Source organism: Paramormyrops kingsleyae, chromosome 11 (assembly GCF_048594095.1).
Source record: "Paramormyrops kingsleyae isolate MSU_618 chromosome 11, PKINGS_0.4, whole genome shotgun sequence".
Taxonomy (NCBI): domain Eukaryota; kingdom Metazoa; phylum Chordata; class Actinopteri; order Osteoglossiformes; family Mormyridae; genus Paramormyrops; species Paramormyrops kingsleyae.
Genome location: NC_132807.1, coordinates 7,558,308 through 7,585,004, shown reverse-complemented (window position 1 = coordinate 7,585,004; position 26,697 = coordinate 7,558,308). Strand labels below are relative to the sequence as shown.

The window sequence follows — 26,697 nt, the reverse complement described above, 5'->3', positions numbered from 1 at the left end:
GGGTGTCGTCTACCCCCAGTGACTAAGTGAGTGAGTCTCTTTTGTCCATAGCTGGTCTTACTCCATCTGACTCACCAGCAGTGATGGGTGTACTGTTAACACAGACAATGATAGCTCCCCTTCTCCGAGCAGGATAGCCTGTCCTACTTAAATAAATGGAATTGAACTGGCAATGTCATTTTCAAGGAGAAAGCCATGCATTTTGTTCAAAGGAATGAGAGATAGCAGATTCATACCTCAAGATCTCCAAAATTGTGTAAAGTGTAAAGATTGTAAAAATTTATCATGATGAAGCAATTATTAAGGTGGAGATTTAGCTGCATTGATCTATAACATCAGAATAGGCTGTAATCAATTTTGGGGGCAAAATCCTCCTGAAAGATACCCCAGCTTCTGGGTCACATGCTGTTGTGTTCACGTTCCGCAGGTAAACACGCAAAGTAGCAGTGTGAGCCCATGGATTTCCAAAACATAGGACAGCAGGGGACGGCTCATTAATATTCATAAAGGACGCACTACTTGATGGTCTTTGTTCTAGGACACTTTTGGGCAGCTTGACCTGTTTTGTAGCACAGAACGCTCTCTGTAATTGTTAAGATAATCTTTGTTCAATAATGCTTTTGGGAAACGTCCCTCTTTTGTAGTGCAAAAAAGTTGTTCTTCTTGCTAGCTATTGTAGTCATGGTCAAGATTCTGAGGTAGCTAAATAGCTAAGCAAAAAAGTTATGTTAGCTTTTGAGATGCACAATATTTCAGTTAACATATCTCTATCAGGCAAGATTCAGATTTAGGTTACTTCATTTATCCTTGAGGGTAAATTTTTGTGTTGTAGTAGCCATTTACATAAATGACAGGAACACACAGACACAAGGCAGGCGTAATCGTAGACAAAACACCAAATTACAAAAATATGTATGTAAAAATACGCTAAATGTATAAAAATGCAAAATGTACAAATACGCAAAAATACCTTAGTGTGCAAAAGAAATGTAAATGTGCATTGGAGACTCCTCTTCCAGCAGAGGGAGGAGTGGTTATAGATGGTTACTGCCTTGGGCAGGAATGACCTCCTGTCTTGCTCTGCCTTGGGATTGTGTGGAATTAGTTTTAAATCAGAGTACCTGGAGGAAGCAGAACTGAAGGAGTCTCTGATTGAAATCACTCTGTTGGCTGTCCAGTAGATTGTGTAAGTTCTGCATAGTATTGTCCATGATGCTGAGCAGCTTGTGCAACATCTTTCTCTCCGCAACCAGCTCTAGGGGCTCCAGAGCACTCACCAGCACAGAGCCAGCCTTCTTTATCGGTTTGTTCAGCAAAGTGTTTAAAAAGCACATCTTATACAGTGAGTAGACAAGGGACTGGAGCTACTGCAGCAAGCTGCCGCTAGCATGGCGGCATCTTGGAATATTCATCATAAATCAAGATATCGGCATCGGTCCATTGGGTCAGTCTTGGCCGTTATTGCTAGTCAGTATTTACGCTTTCTCACTACACAGTTATTCAAATCGGCAGCACCAGAGCTAAAGACGCAACTACATTTTCTGAAGTGGAGAATGAGAGATTTCATTGGCATGTTCATCGTTTATAAACGATCTAAAAATGCCAGCCTGCGCCGTGTTTCTTGTTCATTATTAAATCTGGCCAATCCCTGCTCAGCAAATGGCTCAGAGGTTAGTCAGTTATCGCTATTGATGGTACTGGGCATTGACCGGTATTGATGGTATTGTCCTAAATGAAAGCCAGTCAGGTCAGGCTTCCTTTATGTGTGTGTTTTTAGTTGGCCTTTTTGACTTTTTACACTGGCTTGTTCTCCTTGTGTAATAATAACAATTAAAATTATGTTCTGAAATTCTACTTTCGTCGTAGTCGATTAATAGTGTGTAATTTTTATATGGCCATATTTGTGAATTTTTTTCAGTCACATTAAAAAAGGTTTGAAATTGGGTTATGAAAATAATTGATAAATTGAAACAACACATGGTAGAAATTTCCTTTAGATTTTCAAAACATTGATTTGTTCCCTAAATAATCAAAATCAAATCCCCTTAGGGCCAATGATTTACACCCCCACAAAATGTGACAAATTCCTATTAATTCCAATGAAACCGCATGTTTATTTATCAGCAATCAGCCACTTAATGAAAATTAGGCTGTGATGGGTGAAGATAGTCTACTGAACAAGTGGCTGTTTGTTAGCCCTGCACTGATCTTTAGAACACCCCTGGGCTTTGGGATCATCCAGTTACTGAACGGTATCATTTTCAGCGTCTTTGTCCTTCCCCGTGAAATTGCATGGCTCGTCACGTCTTTGCCAGACACTCTCTTGCTTTCAGTTTGTCCTTTAGCGTCCTATTGAAAGTCAGCTGCCATATGAGTTTGGCAGCAAACAGTCTGTCCTGGGGGTCTGTCCTGCACTAGTCATCATCACTGCACATTTTGGAACAGCCCCACACTCAATTATCTAAAATGTAAGACCATCGGAAAAAGCCAACCTGTGTATTTTAAACCCAAACATGCAAGACTGTGACCTCTTGATAGGGATCTCTAATAAAAAAGCATAGCCATCATGCTTCTCACTGAAGACTGTGTTTACATTATTTCTTTCACTTGATGACATGTTCCGCCCAGAACCAGCAGGCCAAACAGATGGTTCTCAGGATGAGATGGCTTGTTCTCATTGCGAGGCTTTCATATAACACAGTACTCCCAGTTTCCAGTGGCTCCTAAAGCAGAGACTCAGGGAATACCATTTAATCGAGTACACAGTACCTTGAGTTTGTTCTTCTCACAAGTGTTGGTAAGTATTAGCCTCCTGCAAAGTCTGAGGCTGGCGACGTCGATCTTTCTAATCTAGAGCACCCTAGAGCATTGTCAGCATGATTTCAGCAGCCCCTTGGCAAAAAATTAAAAATCTCTATGTCGGAGCTCTGATTGTATTTTAGTTTCAAATGATCAGTTTTGATTTGAATTTATAGAATATTCAAATGGTAACCTACAGTGGGCTTTTGAGAAGCCAGGGCTCACAAAAAGATAACTGGCTGATGCTGAATTCATCTGTGATCAACTCAGATTCATCCTGGTCAATGATGTAACCCAGTAACATAATAGACATCATTTTGAGAAGCTCATTGTCCATTTTAGTACAATAGGCGACTTTCTGGACTCCATCCTCCTGCCTGAGAAGGAGCCTGTTGTGAAGAACCTTGGCAGCATTGTATACAATACAGAGGGAAGCCTTCACCAAACAGTGCTCATTCTGGAAACATTGTCATACTTTATGCATGATAAATTAGCAGGCTACCTACAGTATGTGAATGCCTGGTCAGGTTTTCCTCAAGCAATTCTGGTTAATTCTGGTACTTGCTTAAGGAAGCAGGGCTCCTTTCTTGGAGGTGAACCAGGCACCTTATGCAGGAAACCTGACAATTAAAAGTAGCAGACCCTTTCATTGTTCATTTTTAAAAATCCTTCCCACACTTTTTTTTTGTTACTCAAGAGCTTCATTATTAGCCTTTTGTACATCAGTGCATCTTCCTGCCACCATTCAGTAAGTAATGTGAGTGATCTGGACCATCATCAAAGGCATATTATGGTCCTGATTTAATTTTTTGTTGCTTTCCCTACAGTCAAGCCTCTATAACTGGAAAAAAACTTTCTAACACAATACGTTCATGTGGAGGTCTTTTAGTGACATGAGAATGGAACCATTATGACTGACTTTGTTTTTTGACTCATTTAGAAATTCAGCAACCAAAATGAATTGCAACTCAATGAGACCCTGTAACTGCTGCAAATGTCTGCTTGGAGAATAGCATCCCTGTTTTTAGGAAAGTGTCTGCTTAGTCTCTTGAGTTCACCTAGCAACTCAAGCTACATAAAGGAGTTTTGATTCTCCAGCCAGCTGAGTTTGTGTTACCACGGGGATTTAAAGAGCCATATGTTAACCATGGTACACAGGGCACTGTTTCACCAGATGATGTTTGAGCTGTCAATTGATGGAAACATCTAGAACAATCACTACAGAGTATTTCTGAGAGAGACATGAAACTTGTGATTCTACTGGGCTGTGTAGTTAGTACACTTTTTTGTTTTTGTCCTGCTTAGTACTGGTCAATATTTTGTTCCTGGTACTGTTGAGCCTGGCACTGTTTACACTACAGTATGAGATGCAAGAACTGCTTCCAGTTATAAGATCAGGAGCCGGTTCCAGTGATGAGACATGTGAAAAGTGAAAGAGACAGGAGATCATTGTTATTTTGTTCTTGGAGTTGTTTGTATATAAAATAGCATGAGATGGAAAAGCTGCTTCATATGATAAGGCAGTAAGAGGAGCTAACTTATTAGCCTGTATTTGGGATTGATTGAATTTTACTGCGGATACACTGAATGTAATTATAACCTTGTTGGAAAGTTGATTCTTAAGTCACTGTTTGCCACCTTTTTAGTCTATTTTACTGTTTTAATATACGTGTCTTCATTTACTGTTAGTCAAGCCAAAAAAGCTACTTTAAACTTTTTATACAATTAAATTTTAGTTAATCAAATGCTTTATACTGAAGGAAACAGGTTACCAACTTGTTACTAAAACACATATATTCCGGCATTTTGGAGAACTGATCTGCCTTAGATTACATTCTAACAACCCGCACAAGCCAGAAACGAGATTTTAGTAATTCTGCCTGTAAGTGGTTACTAATTTATACATTACAATTTTTCTAAGTAAATATATCTATATAATAAGTTAGCAAAAACAATCAGGTTTTGGATGTTTTTGACATTTATACGAAAGTGTACTGATGTTTCCATATTCAAGATTTTATTTGTCGTGATGTTTTATTACCTCTCCATAATTAGATATTCAACCACACGCTACGCTAATAATCTCCTTCGGAACAACAAATCCCATAAATCTTTGCACAATGAAGTCCACTTCCCGCATTTTCAGTGTTGCTGATTGATGCTGAAAATGTCGAAGGCGGGACAAGCCACTTCCATTGGTGGATTTTGTCGTCAGGCTATTCGACCTGTGACACGTGGTATTGTCCAGTATCTGTCTTCCTGTGTTGCCGCCCTTGGGGTGAGACAGTGTGGGACTGAAGCTGTAGGAAATACAGCTCTACTATTAGTCTGATACTTATTGCGACCAAAAGCAGAAAACGCGTATAATCGTTCACTGGTAACTCCTGATATCGCTTTGACGCATTACGGTTTGGTAAGAAATAAAACATTTGCTAATAATTAGCAGTTGTTTTATATGTGGGTTTTTATAATAATTTAGACAGATTGCCACAGCTAGCTCGATATATACTTTACATGTTGTCTTACATAGACAGACATAGGGAGATAATTTGGTTGGCTAATGCATTTAATTATGAAGTGAAGTGATACGTTATGAATTGTTTTTTGGTTAAGTGTACTGTGAAGTCTTCAAGTCATGGTAAATGGGTTGTATCAGGAAATCAATGGGCGGCAGATAATGACTGCACTACATAGCGCTACTTGGTGTGCCTAAAACTGTCACCGTACATTTCTGATTTTTGGTCATCGTAATCCGTACCTTACCATCAATTTTACCAGCTACAACTAGTTATAAATAGGTTTTTTTTGCTAATCATCTGGTCGGTTTGCGGATCTTTAGCTAGGTCAACAGCTTATAGAACACTTTAAGTTGAAATGTATGATTTGTCATCCATAAATTATTGCCTAACAACTACCACACGCTGCGACTGTTTCCTTCGGAAGTTGATGTCCTAACGTGTCGTTTTGGTTATTGCCGTCAACTGCTATTCCGCTTTCTTCATATTATTATTATTATTGTATACACAAACCGGCATGTCCAGTCGGGTGTAGGAAATACCTTGGCGGTGTCCTGCTTAAGAAACATGTGTTCCCAGCATATAGATTTTTTTATTTATCATTGATGGTGGACCTGGTGCTCTTTAGGGTGTGTGTTCACCATGCTTCACCGCATGCCGCATTCTGTCCCGTTTAGTTTCATTTTTGCGAACCCGGACCTAGCGCCGTATAAAGCGTGAACGCGATAATTGTTTGTCAACAAATATCCAAAACAAAATGAAAGGGCAAGTTGTGGTATACTATGTGCCAATCCCTCCCCGTGACACAAATCAGAAAACCCGATCGTCTGGATATATGACATTCATTGGCTAAATGGGGCTTGTTGCTTGCTTAAGTAATAGTAATTTAATGCATTCTCTGCTATTCCATCAAGCTTTGACTCAGATAACCACATTCTTTTAAGTTTGGACGTATACGTAAAGTTAACGCGTATTTAAAGGTAAAAAAGTCTGCAAAGCGTTGACTGGTGATCTTAATAGAGAAGAACATTTGAACATGTTTATTTTTAGCTATTGATTTTCCAGATCATATATGTTTTATTATATACAAAATACCAGTTCATAAATTTAATATTTTTATAAAGAATATTTCCTTATTCTGAAATACAGGTATTTTACGATTTATATAGAATAATTATATTTTTCATGGGTGGGTTAATGAAGCTGATGATTATCTGATCACTCCTTAAACTCCATGTTCATTACACAAATGACTAATAGCTGTAAATGGTATGCCGGAAGTATAATTGGAAATGTTTTGATTTCAGTAGTTTGACGTTATCCTTGTTGCAATTAGTAGAGCAGCTATTGTTTTGGCTTGAGTTCGGGGTGAGCTGTGGTTAAACTGGTGAGTATCTGTTTATACTAAGCATGTTTGGCGCATTGGCACTGCATTAGCATGACGTGATCTGGCGATTGCTTTTGTTGTGTGTGTAAATATGACATCATCTGTCAGAAGACGTCATTTTGCAGTCTTGTTCTGCTCTGTGTGCCACTGCGAGCACAGGGCTGAGCTTCAGAGCTTCTCTTCCAGGGGTGACCAGGTTGTCTGTGTTGCTGGGAGAGGAGCTTCGGTGAAGGCTCGTAAAGACTTGCCTGGGAGGAGTGCTTCTGAGCTAACATCTAGGAGACCTATGGGGAAGCGGGCCCTGCATGACTCATTGTTAAACAGATGGAACGATTTCTTCATCTCGATTGCAGCGAGATAGAGACTAGGACTCAAGTTAAAGGAAGTTAATGCACTGCTGCCTTTGTAAATACTGCAGACATAGTGGCATTGCTCATTGGCCACCTGACCAGGTTTACCAGAACATGTGAGCAGAAGAAGGTGGAGTTTATTCTGTAGGGGTCTGAAGTCACCGTAAATCCAGGTGTTAATGCTGGACATTGTTTTTAAAAAATCCAGAAATCCTAGAAGCTATGGAGTCAGTGAGAAAGTGAGGATGAGAAGCATGAACGACCTTCTCTCTGGAGTTGTTTTTGGAGGACTTAAATGTAACCTAGATATAACCTAAAAGACTCCACAGTCTTTTTTTTTCTCAGATAATATAACTCTCCTGTTTCCCCCTCTGAGTTCTGAATCACCTCATGCGGTGTTGTTACTTCTGCAGTTAAGTAACAACAGTTGTTGAAGCAGTTGTTACTCACTTAACACTATTCAGTTATCAGTGTTGAGCACTTCAGGTCCAGAAGCTGTAGATCCAGACCAAGATTTTGTCTCTCCCAATCAGTTGAGTGCTCTGTGACTGTGACTCTTTATGCTCAACTGCTTGGTAAAAAACAAAATCTTGGTCTGGATTTGTAGCTTCTGGACCTGAAATGCCCAACACTGCCAGTTAGTATATGTACTTTGTTTCTTTTGTTATCATTAATATAATCATGTGTTTAATCTAGTGTTTCCTCGTACTTTCATGCTGTCCTATGTTTAGATCTCAGATAGCGACTTTAGAAACAGAACTTGGGATAGACAAAAATCACCCTGCTTAGAAGCCAAATGTTACAGCTCTCTGTCATTTTGGATGTCTTTTGTTTGACCTCCAGGCCTGGTAACTGAATGAGGTGTAGGCTGAGTGCAATGGCATGAGATACTCAACAGAACTGAACTCTGTTCAACCTTTTGCCCAAAGTCAGCGTAGACAGCTTGATTTCTTATCTTCCGACACAGCATCACCATTTTTCCCATCAACATCCTGATCCGTTGAGTTTCTGGAGGTCATGCAACACGGATGTGGGGGCTGTTCTTGATCTTAGCCCAGAAGAGAAACACTTCGTTTGGATTCACCAGTCATTTGGATTCATAAATATTTTCCTTCAAATATATATTTACTGTAACAGTTTTGTACGAAGTACAATACCAGTCAAAAGTCTGGCCACATCAATACACCTACAAAGGAGAATGATAGTGTCGCATTGCATGACCTGACCACCTGACCTAAACATAATGTCAATTAATCCTCAGAACAGAAACTTTGTAGAAAATTCTTGAATATGCATAAAATATAAATATTCTGTTTATCAAGTATCAAGAGTATCAAAGGACTTAGATGAAATGTGACCCGTGAGCAGGCCTAGTAGATTAGGCCGGTCTAAATTCATCTGGCAAGCGGGGAGTGATCCATTTATATAGTGGGTCATGTTCGTAATTCTTGTCAGTTTTTACACAGCTGATCATCTAAACGTTCTTGAAATACATTTAAGGACACTTTTTAAAAGGTTAGGCTGTAATTTGCTTTGCTTTATTTTTGATTTAACCTCATACATTGCTTAATGAAGGGAAGTTAAAGGTCATGATTTGGTCGTTAGGAGTACCCATTTATACGCATATGACCTTGTCTGGTGTTGTATTCTAATTAAACAATTTCCAGAACTTAAAGGTTATTTGCTTGAATGGCTGTAAAATGGACTGTGGTTATGTAATTATTCAGTAATTGTGTGCAGTCCTGTTCCTTAATGGATGTGAGTGGAAACCAGCTTGTAAATGGTGACTCAGGACTGGGATAGAGACAGTGAATTTCTTTTATAGTTCAATGATTCAATACAGCAGGTTTGAAATTATGGTCCTGAATTCACCATCTGTGCATTATTTGTTGATATCAATCCATTTTCTTGTTTCTTATCCATTACTTATTCTAGAACAGTCAAAAATCATTATGCTTGGTGATAATAAACTATTTATAAAGGAATTGCACTTCTGTTTATTTTTTTGACCGCAGCTCTCTGATGCTGAAGACATTTCCCAGCAATATTCCATTTCCCTTAATGCGAGTTGAGATTTAGTGTCCGTTCAATGTGAATAATGCATGTAGACATGCTGCGTTCAGCTGCATTACCAGCCTTAACGGGTTCCACCTCAAGCTGCAGGCTTCCCCAGGGTTTCTCTCTTCGGTCTGTCCATCGTCTTCCGCGAGATCCCTGCCTCAGTGGGTCAGGGATGGTCTGCTTTTGTCTTGAGAACGCACACATCTGTTGTGCTCCACATGAAGATATGGAAAAATTAGGTCATGCGTCGTGGGAGAGCGACATGCTGAACCGGTTTCTTTATCCACCCAAATTGCAGCTTTTTTTTTGCATTTTAAAGCACGTCTGCTTGAGTTGAAGGCACTTTGGTTGTTGGTTCCGGGGGTGACCTTCATCTTCCTGCGTCAGGTGGTATGCTGATAAGGAAACTCTGTAACTCTGCATCTTCATGTAGAGGGGGCCCTGACACTGTTACAGCCACCCCCCCCCCATTTTAAAAGCACTATGTCTCTTTGGTGAGAGCGTTCCATGTCTGTCGGCTTTCTGAGATGGACGTGTCCTTTTAAACAAAGCACTAGTCTTTTCCTGCAAGACAAGACCAATCTGGGAAGCTGGTGTCTGTGAATGTGATAGAATAAGCCTATGGACGTGTTCAGTTGAATTAAACAAAGTGTTATGTGGTGACTTGACTTGTGTGTAGGGCTGCATGATATCACTGCAATTATGTGGCACATGCACAATAATTACCAGGGCTTCAGATGACTGACGTAAACATTTGTATGGACGCAGGCTTTTCGGTACTATATGGACATTTACTTACATCTGCAATTTGGTCAGCAGATTAGTAATGTGCCCAAAGTATTAATGAGAGCCACATTGTAACACCCAAAAGTTAGTACTCAGTATAAATTCAACGTATCCTTATGTTAAACTCGGTTAGCGGAGCCACATGCTACTGTTTTGGTAAATCATGGAAGCAATAAGCACTGAAGTGGTGGTGAAGAAAGGGACAGATCAGCAACCACAGCATCTTTTAAAAGAGGGGATATTGTGGGTAAACAAGGTAAAAAGATGTCGGTGGTGTGGTGGTACTTTTTGCAGTTTAAAGTCTGACATTTAATAAACATCAGGATATTCCGAATTTATAAAGATTACTAAGTTTTGGGTGTCACAATATGCTTCTCATGAAGTCCTACTTGTATGTCACCTGTACCTTAGAAAGACAAGCGGTACCTGCAGGTTTCAGGGAGCCGGTGGCAGTGGAGATCTGTAACTGTTCCGTTTGATGGAACGATGCTGTAATGAATATTGGTATTGATTGTATTGTGCATCATCTGTAATTCTTTCAGTGTCTTAGAGGCGGGACTGACTGGTGTGGAACTGCAAGACGGCCTCTTTCCCGGCAGACAACCTCTGTAGTCATGGCGCTGCCATTCAAGAAGGACTTGGAGAAGTACCGACAGATCGACGAGGATGAGATCCTCAACAAGCTCTCTGAAGAGGAGCTAAAGCAACTGGAATGCGCTCTGGAGGAGATGGACCCAGAGGTGAGAGTAAGGGAGAGGAGGGGGTAGGAGACTGGAGGCTGGATGGTGACTGACGGGTAAATGAGCTGATTCTGGTTAGGAGGCAGTGAAGGGCGCAGGAGGTGCCCCCCCCCTTGACCCGTGGGAGTGGACCTCCTGAATCTTGAGAATAAGATCAGCAGACCTTGCGTGCTGAATTATTAGCAGACACTCCTTCAGGGATCTTTATTTATCAAGATCTGTAATATGAATGTGACCGGAGAAAGATGAATTTAGTGTGATCCTAAGCAGGTAGATTTCAGTATAGAGGGAGTTTGATTAAAAATACTGTACAATAGTAGGCCATATAGCCAGTGATGGAAGGATAAAAATATCATGAAAATAATATATCTAGCATTTGCTCTTTCCCAGAATGCCCTGCTCCCAGCTGGCATGCGGCAGAAGGACCAAACCACCAAATCTGCCACGGGTCCCTTCGACAGAGAGAAGCTGCTGTCATACCTGGAAAAGGAAGCTATGGAGCATAAGGACCGGGATGATGTGGTCCCTTTCACTGGGGAGAAAAAAGGTGTGTCATTAATGAAATTTCCTCCTGGAGCGTGCAGTGCGATTTCACTTTGCCAGGACATTATGGGGTCGGGGCTGGGTGAGCTCGCCACACTGCGTGGGGTCGGGCCAGGCGAGCTCTCCACGCTGCGTAGGGTGGGGTTGGGCAAGTTCTCCACACTATGTTGCCTGGGGCTGGGCCGGGCGAGCTCTCTGCACTGCACTGCGTGGGGTCGGGCGAGCTCTCTGCACTGCACTGCGTGGGGCCGGGCGAGCTCTCTGCACTGCACTGCGTGGGGCCGAGCGAGCTCTCTGCACTGCACTGCGTGGGGCCGGGCGAGCTCTCTGTGCTGTGCGGGACCTGGCCAAGCGAGCTCTCTGCACTGCACTGCATGGGGCCGGGCGAGCTCTCTGCACTGCACAGCGTGGGGCCGGGCGAGTTCTCTGCACTGCACAGCGTGGGGCCGGGCGAGTTCTCTGCACTGCACTGCGTGGGGCCGAGCGAGCTCTCTGCACTGCACTGCGTGGGGCCGGGCGAGCTCTCTGTGCTGTGCGGGACCTGGCCAAGCGAGCTCTCTGCACTGCACTGCATGGGGCCGGGCGAGCTCTCTGCACTGCACAGCGTGGGGCCGGGCGAGTTCTCTGCACTGCACAGCGTGGGGCCGGGTGAGCTCTCTGTGCTGCACAGCGTGGGGCCGGGTGAGCTCTCTGCACTGCACAGCGTGGGGCCGGGTGAGCTCTCTGTGCTGCACAGCGTGGGGCCGGGTGAGCTCTCTGCGCTGCACAGCGTGGGGCCGGGTGAGCTCTCTGCGCTGCACAGCGTGGGGCCGGGTGAGCTCTCTGCACTGCACAGCGTGGGGCCGGGTGAGCTCTCTGCACTGCACAGCGTGGGGCCGGGTGAGCTCTCTGTGCTGCATGGGTTTAGATGAATCTGCTGTGCACCATCAAGGCTTTGTTTGTGTGTTTTGGTGGCCATGGATCAGTGAGTCAATTTCTTGGGTGGAGCAGGCTTGTTTGGGTGGAGCTGTTACTAAAAATGCACTGCAGGGTCAATCAAGGGTCACCGCCTGTCACACAGAGCATCAGTGTAAAGGGATGAGAACAATGAAACTGTGGTTTTTAGCACAGGGCCCCTGCTGTGGTTTTTCTATGTCTAACACTGCTGTACTGGTCTTCATCATACTGGAAAGTAAAGTAGCCTGTATGGTTTGTGTTGGTCTGTCTCAGGATTTGTGCCGTCCACAGCGTCTTCAGCAGCTGCTGGGTTTGGCTTGTTGTGTCTGCTTTCTGCGATCAGAATGAACTGGAGGGGAGTCATGTGGCCTGGTAGCTCATGCAGACGGGTAGAACAAAAGGAGGCAGAGAGGCAGCATAGACTTTCCACGCTCTCCGTAAGAACTCGTTACATAACTTGCGCTGCGGAGCACAGCGTCATGTCAGCTATCAGCCCCGACAAATCTTAGAGAGTAACCAGGAAGAAGAACGGGCTCTGGGATTTTCAAAAGGAAACATTTCAGTTTTAAGCAAGTTCTGGCACTCTGGCGCTTTTACTGGAGGAAAGCGTATAGAACTGGCCCAAAACACATCAGGTTCAACTTATCATTTCTCTGTCCAAAAATGTCGAATTGAAATATTTTATTTTTCACCAAAAATAAAGGATATTTCCTATGCTTTTTGCCAGCCTGTGCCTTGTCACCACGTCTTTCTAAAATGGCACTGAGATTATCTATTGAGAAAAGTCCAGATTTAGACATTTTGACCAAAACTTTTCTCATAGAAGTCCACAAAAGACCCCACTAAACTAAAAACCAAAATAAAGCTCCTAAAGTTTTCAGGAGAAATCCCGTAATTAATGATGAGGAATAGTATGGTCCCCATTCAGTAGTTCAGGGGCAACCCCAACAGCCAAACCATTAGAGGTGGGTCTCCTCCAGATTAAATTTTTATTCCTTATTTGGTATAAAATTAAAATATTCTGACTTACTAAATCTAATTACTTATCTAAGATTATATGATCTTCGATTGCGGGTACCAAGTTTATGATGGAGTCTGAAGCTTTACGCTATCCGATTTGTTCTATTCTGTTCATTTACTTTCTCAGGAAATTGCAAGCTGTACTGTTTAAGTTAAACAAAAGTTCACTGTGAGAGAAACTGGTAGCACTTCAGTAATCTGAGAGGGTCCTTACAGCAATTTGTTACCCGTGGCGTGTTCAGTCAGGAGGAATCAGCCGTTTACTCCAGAACGGCCGTGAGAGTGAGTGCAGGAGTGACGGAGGTGTGCCTATGGTGCCGCTGGGGTTACACTTATACATATTAATAAATATATAGCTTATTCCATCAGGTAGAGGGCTGGGCAGCTAGCTAGCTGAACCCTGTACCTGAATCAGATGGCAAAATGCTCTCTCGTCTTCAGCCAGGGTGATGTTATGATCCTTGAATGCACGTCATTTCCAATAAATGTATCTGTGAATTTCTTTAATATCTGCCTGCATCCCAGACTGCTGTAAATGTACCTTTTTATTTATTTAAGCTGCCTAATGATCCTCTCAGCTTGCCAGCTGCTGCCATTAATACTTGGCTACTCTGCTTACTTGCAGTCAAATTGTCTGAGGCGGAGGCTGTTTAACTTGGTGTTCTTTAAAACGAGGGACCTCAAATCACAGGGGTCTCCCCCCCCCCATTGTGTAACAGGCTTTCCCCAGTGGCTGCACGGTTTGCAGCTTCAGAGGCCTCGGGTGGTGTAGTCGGGGGCAGCGATGGTCCAGGGTGGGGGTTGGGTGAGTTTGAAAGAAAAGCCTTAAATCTCCCAGTTTAAGAGTTTTCTGTTTGGAGGCTTTCCAAAGGAATTCCTAAGCCGTGAGCGCTGGTCCCGTGGGATATGAACAGGGGGCAGGCTGCACACGCTAGAGACGGCGAACATAGGCGTGACACAGTCCGTACCTCCAGTGCTCCGCTGCTGCGTTATTTTCCATGATATCAGGCTTAACGTTAATGAGCTCCAGCCTTGCAGAAAAGTAGCCTTTGGTGATGGAACAGTGAAACTACGACTGTTCTGCTCGACCCAGCTGACCCAGAGACACGTAATGAATGCTGTTCTGAATCTCCTTAGATCTGGACCGGGGTGTCAGTACCCATTGCTGGGGGGGTGCAGGAGCAGGAGAGCCTGCAGATACATCCCCATGTGTTAATACAGGGTAATTGTTTCTATGGTTAATTCGTCTTAGAAATATCATAGAACTGGAAAGCATTGTCCTTTCATTATGGTGAGAAGCTGCGTACTCATGCTGGTGCCTCAGAGTACAGAGCATAGGATGCTGAAATGGACCTGCGGAGGTTCTTAATGTGAGCCCTCTAGGTCCTTCCAGATGTTTGTCAGCTGCGTGTCTGGAAGCCGGAGGTGGTCAGGCAGCTGCCAGTGAAACCTTTGAACCTGGGATGGAGTGTCCAGTGGGCCGGTGGGCCGCCACGGGGAAGTTCCTCTCCTGACGACGAAAGCTGAAATGTGTTCGCGTGACTTACTTTTTTTTCCATTACATTGTAGCCTTTTGTTTCTGATACTGTCATATCCATCCATCCACCTACCATTTAGAGCCATAACTGTACATGAATTTGTCTTGTACTGTTCGGTGTGCACAATGAAACGTCTGAATGCATTTATTGACGCGGGCACAACCTAAATTCACATGTAGATGTTCACCACGGAAAAGATTATGCTAATTGTGACTGTGAGTTGGTTACAACCAGTAATAATCAGCAGTTTGAGAACATTTTAGTTTCCCAGTAAGTTACACCAACACTGGAGAGAGTAGTTGATAAGACCAAGACTGTGTCTTCTGTTGCACCGAACTCAGATCAGTTGCTGGAAACGCATCCAACATACTAACTCATTAGAGAAGAGTGTGTGCGTGACAGTAGGGACTTTTACCAGGAAAGTCATGCCTGGCTAAAAACCAAATACAGCTATAGGGGTGTTTATCGGCTGTCCGTGTCTGTCTGTCTATCTGTCTGTCTATCTATCTATCTATCTATCTCATCTGTCCCATCTGTCTATCTGTTCCATCTATTCTATCTATCTAATCCATCTATCCATCCTTCCATCCATCCGATAACCACTTATGGTCAGGGGTCTGGAACCTATTCCAGCACAGGGCACAAGGATAGGATTGATAAGATTATGAGGGGGTAAAATTCGGTAAGAGTTTAGTATAGTGTCTATTAACCAGATTGAATTAGCTGTTGGGCTTTAGCCATCGGTGACCCAGTGCTAGTGGTGCAGTTACTGCTCGCTGGTTCCCCAGGCCTGCTTCTCTTCCTGGAGCTGTGCTCTGGCCTCAGTGCTTGGGCCATCTGGGCTCTCCTCAGGGCTGGGCTGCATCAGGGAGCCCCACAGGAAGAGCGCCGATAGCCGCAGGAGGGGCTGGGTCCCACCGCGCCCGTCCCTCGGCTGGGCCCTCATCACATGGCCTCTTCTGTGGGGGGAGAAGGGGTGGGGCCTGTTTTTCAAGTTTGTTGCAGCTGCACAATAGTTTTCTGGCTCTCCCGTTCATGATTGTGTTTTTAGGTGATAAACCGAACTGTCGGTTTCCATGGCAATGCTTCCAAGGGTCACCATATCTGTGGGGACATCCTCACCTCTGTGAGATAAACATTTAAAATCCATTACATTCCTTAGTGCTAGTAGCAGTTTCATATAAGTTTCAGTAGTTATGGAGAAATCTTCAGTAGTTCAGTGTTTTGAGGAGTGCTGATAGTTACACGGGTGACCAAGGTTGGGGTACCTGTGACACAGGATGGTAGACTGGCACAGGATGTGACGGGTAGCTAGTTGATTAACGGAAAACAACAGAAAAATAAGTCATAGGTTACAGAAACATTGATTGGTGGTAATCAAGGACTCATGGGTTGTCATTGGGAGGATGCTTAGTCAAGGGAACCAATAAGAAACGTGTATGTCGATCGAGGCTAACCAATGAAATGTGATTTCCTGATTAATCAAGAGATAATCAAACAACTATAAAACGAGTTGAGTAATGCATGCTATTCTCAGGATTGCGGTAGACTAATCAATCAAAAAAAACAAGAGACCAGAAATTGTTGTTTTATTTCCTTCTCCCGTTGGTGACTTTGAAGCTGTCGGATTTTAAGCCTCCACGTCCCGTTAGCATTTCAGAATCAGAGTGGTGGAGAAAGATTTGTCCCCTCCAAAGTACAAAGACCCTCTTCCTGTGAGTGAGCTCTTTATCTCTGAATGAGCTCTGTCATTGTGATCAATTTGTTTTCCTGAGGGGCCTCTGGAGGTCACCGTGGTGACGGATTGCTGGATGCTAACGATGGGAACGCCGAGCTGGCGTGTCTGTGGAGGCTGCGGTGAGCTTCCTGATGCCACGATTCTGTATTGGGGACTGTGAACTCCTGCGGGGAGCTGTGTTTGTACGACAGGGTCTATAACTTACATGACACATGGGCAGGAGGTCAGGGTTGGGCGTGGGGGGTAAATAAGCAGCATAAGTGCTCATTTAAATCTGTATCAGGCACTTTCCTGTGCATTTTATGTCTGTCTCTCTCTGGTTTTTGGGAAGGGGGGGCAATTAAGCTTCCTGTGTTTTTTTTTTTCCCCCTTTCCCAGTGTTTTTTTTTCCTTTTTTTTTTTTATACATGCCATCATTATTAAAAATAATTATAAATCCACGCTGTAATGTTGGTTAACAGTCCTGTATTATTGATCCCAAGTGGGAAATCTGGAAAACCTATACTCTCCAAGCCAGAATCAGAGCAGCGACCTGAGTGGGGTGCAGCAGTCACGCCTGACCAGGCCGCCTCACCTGTGGCTGGGGGGTATTTCGCTAGATACTTTCTCTGAACATATTTTGAAGTCAATATTTATGAGTTTATCATTTCTTGAAATTCCCTGAAAGTGGATCTCGTAATTTACTCATGTGAAAGATAATAATGCTAGAATGTGATACGTATAGAATGTATTTCTGTTGCAACCTATAAATTATGCAACGATTCATGTGTTGATTTTTTAAATTCTCTTGAAGCGATTAAGATCGTTATCTATTCCTGTGAGACGCCGCTGTCCAGTGGAGACACTTTGGGAATTGGTGCTGATTTGATCCTGCTTTGCTAATTCCAGCGTAGCATGTGCTGTCGTCAGCTCAGTGTCGCTTTGTGGAAAAGCAGACACACAGACAACACTGGTCGCTGAGAAATATATTAGAGGTTAACTATGTTTTGGGAATCCTATCCAGTATAGAAGGTCAGCATGTTCTTTCCAGCCAAGCTATCCGCCTACGGTGGATCCGAGTCCATCTTCACTGTGTTATATTGGCCGTCTTTGGTGAGGAGGTTCAAGGACTGGCTTGTTGCCTACAGCAAGGAGGTTAGATCTCTGGGTTCCTCTAACTCTGCTCTACAGTGCCACCTACTGTTCACCAGGCTTTGGTAATGAAATTGACAACACACTCATCAAGCTGAAGGGTTTATTGGCTTGTGTCATTCAATAACAACATGTATGACGGCATTACAGAATGCACCGTGACGGGGGACAGGCGCTGGGACAGGCACTGCAAGTCTCATTGAAACCAGCTCACCAAAGCTGCCAATTTGGCAGAAGGCGTGAACCGTATCTGAGGGTTAGGGTTGGCCTCTGCGACTAATATCAGCTGAAGGAGGCAAAGTATAGAAAGTTACGTGCAATACACGATGTATGTAACTAATCTAGGGTTGAAAAAAAAACAGAATAAAAATACATGCAATTTTTATCCCATTTTAAAGCCTGTGTTGTCATGCTATGAAACAGGTCAGTATTGTTTAGCAATAGTCCAGTTGTGTTGTGTTCTTGTTGCTTTTTGTGAATCATTTATTGCTGGAATGAGTGACTCATTTGCCTGGCTGTGAATACTGTAGTGTGGAATGGTGACATGCCCTGAAGCCTCTTTCCACTCTTTTGTTAAGTGATTTCCTGATAAAGCTCTTTGGCAGACTGTTATAAGCTCTTTAAGAACGGAAGGACAGATGGAAAGCACGGTCTGAGGGTCTAGTCGCTCTCCCTGAGCCCCCCGAGAATGAGCAGAGCCAAATAGTGAGTCTAAGTACAAGAATGGCAGAAGACGCAAGTGAGGTGCAATGTACCTTTCAGAAAGGCGTGTGACGCTCTTGCTTGCAGTGACAATGCATTATTGATGTGCACATTAGTCCCTATAGCGCTGAACTGGGTCATGGGCACTGCATGACGCCCGCCTGTGACCCCAACCTGCCCTCAGCATCAGGCACTTTTACACCCCACACTTGCAGACTTTGCGGTCGTGACTCATGTGTGATCCTTGTTGCCGGTGTCTATAAGATATATCAAGCTCTTTGTTTTTTTTTTTTCCTGCGACATCATGCCAGTTAAAGAACCGCTAATTGGCAGTTCTAATCCTGCTTACAAGCAGCCTGTGAAGCAGTGAGTGCATGCTGGGGTGTCGGCTGCATTTATATCGGGTATCAGCGAGGCAGTGGTGGTTTGCCCAGGTGTGTCCTTGACAGCTGTGATAAGGGAATGCGTAGTTATAATGGCCATAATCAATCATCCCTAACAGTGAGAACATTTCAGGAGATGCAGGTGGATGGACCAGGTTTGAAGGGCATACAGGAAATTCAAGGAAAAATACAAACTGAATTTGTGAATCATGAATGCAATTAAAATATATACATTTATTAAACTATATAAATGTGTGTGTGTGTGTGTGTGTGTGTGTGTGTGTGTGTATATATATATATATATATATATATATATATATATATATATATATATATATATATATATACCGTATATATATGTATGTATTTATACACAAAATAAACTATCATTGTGTATGCGATAGTTTTAGCCTACATTTTCTTTCCATTCTTAAGCTAAATTGCACTTTCTTTGATATTTACCTTAAGTTGAAAGATGCAGAAGTCCTGTGTCGTGTCTCAGTGTCTTACTATGAAACATTGAGTCTTGTGTCTCTGTGTTGTGAGATTTGTGTATGACACAGACGTGCAAAAGCCACTCCACCTTGGTGGTAACCTTGTGTTTGAAATTAGGGCAGTATGTCAGTAAATAGCATCTTATTCAGATTTAATCATTTGCAGTTATTATGATTACGCTCAAGCTCCTGCTGATTCTAGGGAGATGTGTGTGCATAATTACCTTCACAGCCAGCTCGGGACGACAGAATAGGCAGGCATTTCAGTTACATCACAAGAAAAAATGTTTTACCATAACTACACTATGGAGATGCTCCTGAACCTGACGGTTAATGTGATGTCATTTCATTTCATTTAATCGTGTGGAAATGGTGAAATAGTGTCAGATGTTTATCTGGGTGTCTTCCTGATCCTCCTTGCTCGTCTGGCTTTTCCAGGAAAGGTGTGGATACCAAGACAAAAGCCTGTGGAAATGCGCAAAGAAGAAGTGACGACCCTTGACCCGGAACTGGAAGAAGCCCTTTCCAGTGCCACAGACACCGAGCTCTGTGACCTGGCAGGTAAAAGACAAATCTTTTAAGGTGTTTTGAGAGAAAACCGAAATAAAGAGCTTCAGTTAATTTTCGGGGGTCTTGCTTTCACGACCTGCGTGAGCATTGGATTGTTGGACTTTACTGTGGACCACTCTGGATAATGCATCTTTTGTTTTGGTCGGTTATAATGCAGCTGTGTCTAGCTGCTGTTTTTGTGGCCAATTTCAGCACTGTGGAGAATAAAAAATAGGAATAAAACAGCAGACACTACTCAGTCCGTCTGACTGCCAAAGCCAGAGCCAGCAACAGAAGGTGTCCGCTCACAATTACCGAGCCCTCTGTGACACCGCAGCTAGCAATAGAATTAGGTCCTTTTCCCTTGAAAAGTGCTTGGCATTGGGGATGTACCTAGTCTGTCTGAAAGGTAAAGTCATCTAAATATCTAATTACTCAGTGATGGTCATTGTTGCTGGTTCTGAATTGAGTTAGCCCCATGTTGGGCCCCGCCTGTCACTGTTCTTAATGAATCTCAGGCTCAGAGTCCCTGAGCGAGCATGAAAAGTGGTTCCAGACGGCCTCCATTGCTGCTGACGATTCAGCCTTGGACTCGTTTCAGGAGTTTCCATCTTAACAGGCAAATGGAGAAAATGGCAGCCGGGCCAAATTTTCGCCTGTGTCAGTTTACTATCAGCGAAACTCGTAGCGATTTAATGTGAGAAACCGGCTTCCTGTTGTGGGGTGTGGGGACCTCTCTGGCGCCTTTGGGAATCCCGCTCAGGAGAGCGGACGTAAGCCTCCGCTGCTGGTCGCTGTGGTTACAGGTTCAGCCGTAGGTCTTGAGCTGATTGTGCATTGAGAACTTGACGGTTGTGTCCCATGGTTGACTGACACGGCATGCCTTGTTGCGTTTCAGCGATCCTGGGTGTGCACACGCTGGTGACCAGCACGCAGAGCTACGATGGGAACGGCAGTAAAGAGGCCTACAGCAGTTAGTATCAAAGACCGAGGCCCACATTTCATTATTATTGTTGTCTGTATTAGACCTGCTGTGTTGAGAGTTGCAAATTTCTCGGTTCTGCTCCCCATGCCATCTGACAGACGTCGTTAAAGGAGAGAAGGTCAAACCGATTTTCGATGAGCCGCCCAACCCCACGAACGTGGAGGAGACCCTGCAGAAGATCCGGTCCAATGATGCCTCTCTGACAGAGGTCAACCTGAACAACATCAAGGTGCCGTGCGGCAGCTATGGGAGGTTTGAAAAGGCAGAGACTGGCCCAGAAACCAAACCAGATCTCAATGTGCTTCTTTTCACCACCCTCCAGAATGTTCCTATCCCGACGCTGAAGGACTTCGCCAAGGCAATGGAGAAGAACACACACGTGAAGAAGTTCAGCCTGGCAGCAACACGCAGCAATGACCCCGTCGCTGTGGTGAGCATCCGGGGCAAGGCCTTACGAAAACGGACCCCTGAACAGCACTGAACCTCTCACCTCCAGACTTGGGGTGTCGATACCTGCCCCAAAGTGCCATGTTTAGAGCTACATGAGCTCCCACAGGATCCCTCTGACCTCTGGGTGTGCCCCCCCCCCCCCCGCAGACCAAATATGTGGTTAAGTGGACTGATGTCTGTAAATTGCTTGTACTGTATAAACTTATGTGTGTGCCTTGTAATGGATAGGCCTTCAGGGATGGGGTCCAGGCTCACTGTTACCAAGTATCAAATGTAGTATCTTTCATATTGCGAAACCCTAGTGATGGACAAAATGACACTTCATGAACCATTTGCTGTATTTTCTGACCCCACTAGATGGTGCTCTCTGTTCAAAAAAGAGCTCAAATCATGTCTCTCGGGTGCTGTCCACAGGCCTTCGCAGACATGCTGAGAGAAAACAGGAGTCTGAAGAGCCTCAACTTAGAGTCCAACTTCATCACCAGCACAGGCATCCAGGCGCTGGTGGACACTCTGCAAGATAACGACACGCTGACAGAGATCAAGATTGACAACCAGGTAGGGGGCGGCGGCCCTGCACCTAGGCGGCCCGGTGGGTCATCAACGTGGGCCGTAACACTCCCTCCCTCCTCTTGTTGCCATAGAGACAACAGCTGGGCACCAAGGCAGAGATGGAGATAGCCAAGATGCTGGAGAGCAACAATAGCATCGTGAAGTTTGGGTACCACTTCACCCAGCAGGGTCCGAGAGCCAGGGCCGCTGCCGCCATCACCAAAAACAACGACCTGGGTAAGTACCGGCGGGTCCTGGCGTGTACGATGCAGCGGCACCTCTCAGGGCTCCCGCTGGTCCCTCTGCCTCTATATGAGTCGTGTATTTTCCACTGCTTTCATTCATTTCATATTCAATTCTCATGCTTCACATAAGGTCCTTACCGGCCTCAGCTGATGCGGTAATCTGTCTGTCTTCGAGCCGGGCTGTGAAGCGAGTACTCCTCTCCTGAGTGGAGTGCCTGGCCTCTCCTTCGCAAAGACCTTTCCTATCAGTGCAGGCGGTCTGGCCTAAGATCGCAGTCTCTCTCCAAAGGTCTCCACACCTTCTGTCGTATTTATTTTTTTCATTTGTTTTGGTGTTGACGTCTTCTTTCCCATAACACCATGCTCCCCGTTTCCTCCTTGTCTGTGTGTTCCTCACGCTTACAGCACGTACCTTTATCCACACGTGATCTGCTAAGCGAGTGTCCAATCTAACTGCATTTTAATCGACTGATTGCGCTTTCTGTGGACCTTGAACGTGCATATGCTGTAGCGCATGTGTCTGCACGTGTGTGCGCGTGCAGTTTGGGTATGCTGTAGTGATGGACAAAATGACATTTCATGAACCATTTGTTGTATTTTTTGACCCCATTAGATGGCGCTCTTGGTTTGCTTTGGGGCATGCTTTATGCCTTTTTTTTTTTTTTCGCGAGAGCTCCATCCAGTGGGGTCAAGAAATACAGTAAGCAGTTCATGAAGTATCATTTTGTCCATCACTAATGTGCCGTGTGGGCATATCTTCCCTGGGACATCCTCCAGGGCGGCGCTCTCACCTCCCACTTGTGCCGCTTTGTCCAGTCCGCAGGAAGCGAGTGGAGGGGGACGCGTAGGGACCCAGTGCCCGCCCGCCAAGTGCCAAAAGGTCCACTGTGGAATAACTCCAGCTGTACTGCAAAGTCTCGTGCCAAAAGATGGGGCACAGCATCTTCAACGAGCACCTATCTGGGAAGAAGGGACATGACTGGAATAGCCCTCTCCATTAATGTCAATACTGGTGTTATTATTATAGTCATTGTTATTTTACGGTCGTTTAAAAAAAAGATAGTTAGTGATTTTCAGTTGAACTCTGTTTCTCTCTTACCTCTTGAATTGCAGCCGCCTCTCTCCTCTGAAAGAAAAGTAACCACAGTAAATACGGTAGTAACTGGCGTCTCGCACACAATTCCTCTGGGGTTTTCCTCCTCAAGAAAACCGACGTGAACGTGCTGAAAGTCCCTAAGGCAGAAAAGAAAAAATAAGTCTGAAAGCTCACAAGGCAGCAAAGCGTAGATTATGAAGAAGGCACGGCGTTCATCGTCCTCGAAGGCCACACATTCTCACACACACTCATGTGTTTGTGATCTAAATAAGACTCAACAGTCCTGTCTGACAATTGGCTCCGGAAGTGCATCACTGTTTAAAGAGAGCTGAGCATCACCTGCTCCCCCTGGCGAGGTTAGGGTGCCAGTCATGGAGGGTACAGGAGGTGACGAAAACACACACACACACACACACACACACACACCATTACACTGCCTTCATCATGCTGTGAATACATTCTCCTGCTCACTGTGGGGTGGCTGGTGTCTTGCCTGTCTAGCTATGATGTGTGAGCAGCACAGCACTGTACTGTATAAAACATCCCTCTCAGCCACAGTGTGTAAATAACATTAAGAAGTTATAGGAGTGTCCAAACAAACAACTTTTTTTTTTTTTTTCTTTTCCGCTCACCGTTCCAGGACATTCTAGCCTTTGTTTTTACGCAGCCGTAGAAAAGGGGATCTAGATCAGCAGCAGCAGCAGAAAATTTTATGTTTTTCCTGTTGAAGGTCTCTTTAAAAATCCCACACTTTTAGTAGGCATCGGCCATGAAATATTAATATGAGGTCGGTTTATCTGGAAAATGCAGCTTTGTTGCTTTTTATAATGGCATGCCAAAGACCCCAGTTTTAACATTCACACCTCACTCCAAGACCCCGTTACTGTATTTCAACCTTTTATTGAACATATATAAATATATAAATATATATATAGACTTTTAAAAAAGCAGTCAAAGGAGAATCTCTCTGTTTTTATCTCAAGTTCTGTGGGGAGCCCAGTTGCCGTGGTGTGACTTGTGCTTCTACAGGAACGTTGTGTATCTGTGGTTCTTGACGTACCCTGAACGATGTTGTATATTGTACATTATACTCAGAAAATGCCCGCGGCCTTCTGATGCATTGGGTGAAATGTTCCACTCCAGTGCTTACCAAGCGGCTCTGACGTCCTGAAGTCAAAGCCAAGGCCACTGGCATGTAATAGTGGTGGACTCATTTCATAAGAGCTCACAGCATGTTGTAGAGCTTTTAAACACACAACTGGATTACATAAGCATCCATCTGCATGCTTTGAGGTTGGGCACCGGGACCAAGTCACATGGGCAGTCCATTGTGTGTTCTCTGTGGAACTTTTCACAGACCTCTATGAACTCTTCATGTTTAACGAGTTTTAATTGTGCTTTTTTCAAATGTTTTTTGCAAAGAAGCCTTGATTCTGTCACTTTCAGGATGGTGTAATCAGACCTCCTGGTAATGGTTAGTACTATGTCTTGAAAACGTACTGGTCCTGGGTTCTGCGTGTGAATGCCCTGTAATGTTAGGTGTATTATGAATATATCCATCTCTGGTGAAACAGTTTTTGAGACTCGTTCTCTGACGTGAATGACTAAAGTGACTGCTGAGATTCTGCGTAAGGGTATACTCCACGTCCGGATTTAAAAAGAGGAAATATTATTTACCACATAGTTCAATGGCACTGTTATTAAAATAAAACTTAACCAACAATAAATGTTTTTACATATCACAGTTCTGCATTTATTTGGTATGTATGTGTCTGTGTGTTTCTCCACAGCATTAACTGAATATGACCTGAAATGCTTAGGTCCAGATATCTGAAGCCAGCTACTCTAATTTGTTTATACATGCCTTTTGGATGATGTAATGATATGTAATTTATGTACAAACGAAAGTGTGCAATCAGTTTTTTTTATTAACTAGACAAGCAGCTTTCTAGCCTTTATCTGGTGTGTTTAATACTAAACAAAACCACAGCTCTGTTTAGCTTGTTACAGGCAAAAACAAAATCAGTGTTCACACATACAGGTACACCAAAGCTTTTAAATAATGTTCTAGGAAAATAAATGTATCTGGAGTAGTTATTTTTGTCCTGCTGCGATGGCATGCCATAGAAAAGGGACTCTGTAGTTTTTGGCAGCATCTGGAAGTAGGAATCATGGAATTACACTAAGCAGCTCTCTCTTCAGATTGATCGGTGAACAGATCTGATCTCTTCAGTCATTTGAAGCTGTTCCTTTAGAGCTAAATGCAGATAACAAAGTTTCCCTCTGCTCCAGAATTCAAAGGAACTTGGGACCTGGTGAGGCTGGACTGGAATATGTTACTGGGCCGTTTGGAAATCACATTTCTTCTTCTCAGGTGTGATAGAAGCAAGCCCCCCCTTTCCCCGGCCGCAGACTCGGGGCATGAACCTTTGAGCGTTTCCCAGTGCCTCTCCGCTCCTGCTGTCAAACCTCAGACAGATGACTCCAGTATTGGCAGGTAAATCAGTGACATCATCATAGGGCAGCAGTCATACACCTGACAAAATGTGTGATTATACTGCTGTGTCTGGTGACATCATCCCTAGAACTGGGCAATGAAATGATTAAGGATGTGGAGGAATTTTTCTGTAGCTGATCTGAGCACACATGAATCTCCGCAGTAAGTTACCCGCCATTGCAAACTGATCCGAACTATAAACTGCATTAGACAAAGGAACAAGTAAAGGACCTAAAGGTAAACGCATCCCCCAGAGTGAGCGTGCAGAGGAGTCCACGCAGAAGTGGTTTACAACTGTAATCAGGACATAACAGCCACCCATATTCCAAACTACAAGCTCTTCTTTTGTCCATCCCTCTGTCTATCCATCCATCCATCTCTCCATCCATTTTCCACCGCTTGAATAAGTTGGGTCGGGTCGCGAGGGCAGCTGTCTCAGCAGCGATGCCCTGATCTCCCACTCACCGGCCACCTCCTCCAGCCCCACCGGGGGAATCCCAAGCCATTCCCAGGCCAGCTAAGAGATATAATCTCTCCAGTGTGTCCTGGATCTCCCCCGAGGCTCCTCCTTCCCTCCTCTTCTTCTGTGATCAGGTGCGATGTGTGTTTTCTCGTTCAGTGGGAGGTGCTGGAGACGCTGGCCAGGCACCACTAACACATTCCATTTGTACCAGTGAATTATCTCATTTTTGTCTAGGCATGTAATACATTGTTTCGCAAAACTCAGTAGCGATTTTATAAGCCTAATATTTGTTGACTGAGATCTGCTGTTTCATAGCTTTTTTCCCCTCCTACCATCGTTACCTATAGAAAACCACTGGGAAATAGCTCCTCTTTATGTTAAATTGCGCTCTGTGAGGTTACAAACTTTGATGCTCAATAGCGTCATCTTCTGTCGCTAAGAGGAAAAGCCTGACAAAAACAGATTCGTCTCGGGTGTTTGCAAACGCTGTTGACGTGTCAGCTGATAACCAGTAGGGGTCGCGAGACTCAAATTTTTGTTTAAATCCGCTCAAAACACAACCGCATCCTTCAATTGGAATCAGTGGTGACTGGTGGCTAAAAAATTGAGAAGGTGAGAAGAGAATACATTATGCAATATTACAATGGTAATTTTTTTAAAGAATAGAGAAAATGCATTTTAATGGCAATGCAATTATAGTAATGACTTATTTCAAAATGTCATAATTTAATCACCA

General features: G+C 44.0%; 1 protein-coding gene across 3 annotated transcripts; it reads left to right on the top strand.

Moving 5' to 3' along the window:
* On the top strand, positions 1–24,745 carry tmod2 (tropomodulin 2). 3 transcript variants are annotated; one of them, XM_072717965.1, is made up of 10 exons: positions 1–26; positions 10,442–10,639; positions 11,030–11,186; positions 19,563–19,685; positions 20,572–20,646; positions 20,757–20,887; positions 20,981–21,088; positions 21,523–21,666; positions 21,753–21,897; positions 22,722–24,745. In XM_072717965.1, the coding sequence occupies exons 2-10, from the start codon at positions 10,514–10,516 to the stop codon at positions 22,751–22,753; spliced, it is 1,041 nt and encodes a 346-aa protein (XP_072574066.1). In that variant the 5' UTR covers positions 1–26; positions 10,442–10,513; the 3' UTR covers positions 22,754–24,745. The 3 variants fall into 3 exon arrangements, with proteins under 3 accessions (XP_072574066.1, XP_023669868.1, XP_072574067.1); XM_023814100.2 differs by lacking the exon at positions 1–26 and adding an exon at positions 5,069–5,212; XM_072717966.1 differs by lacking the exons at positions 1–26; positions 22,722–24,745 and adding exons at positions 5,069–5,212; positions 22,036–22,489.
* The last annotated feature ends 1,952 nt before the right edge of the window (positions 24,746–26,697 follow it).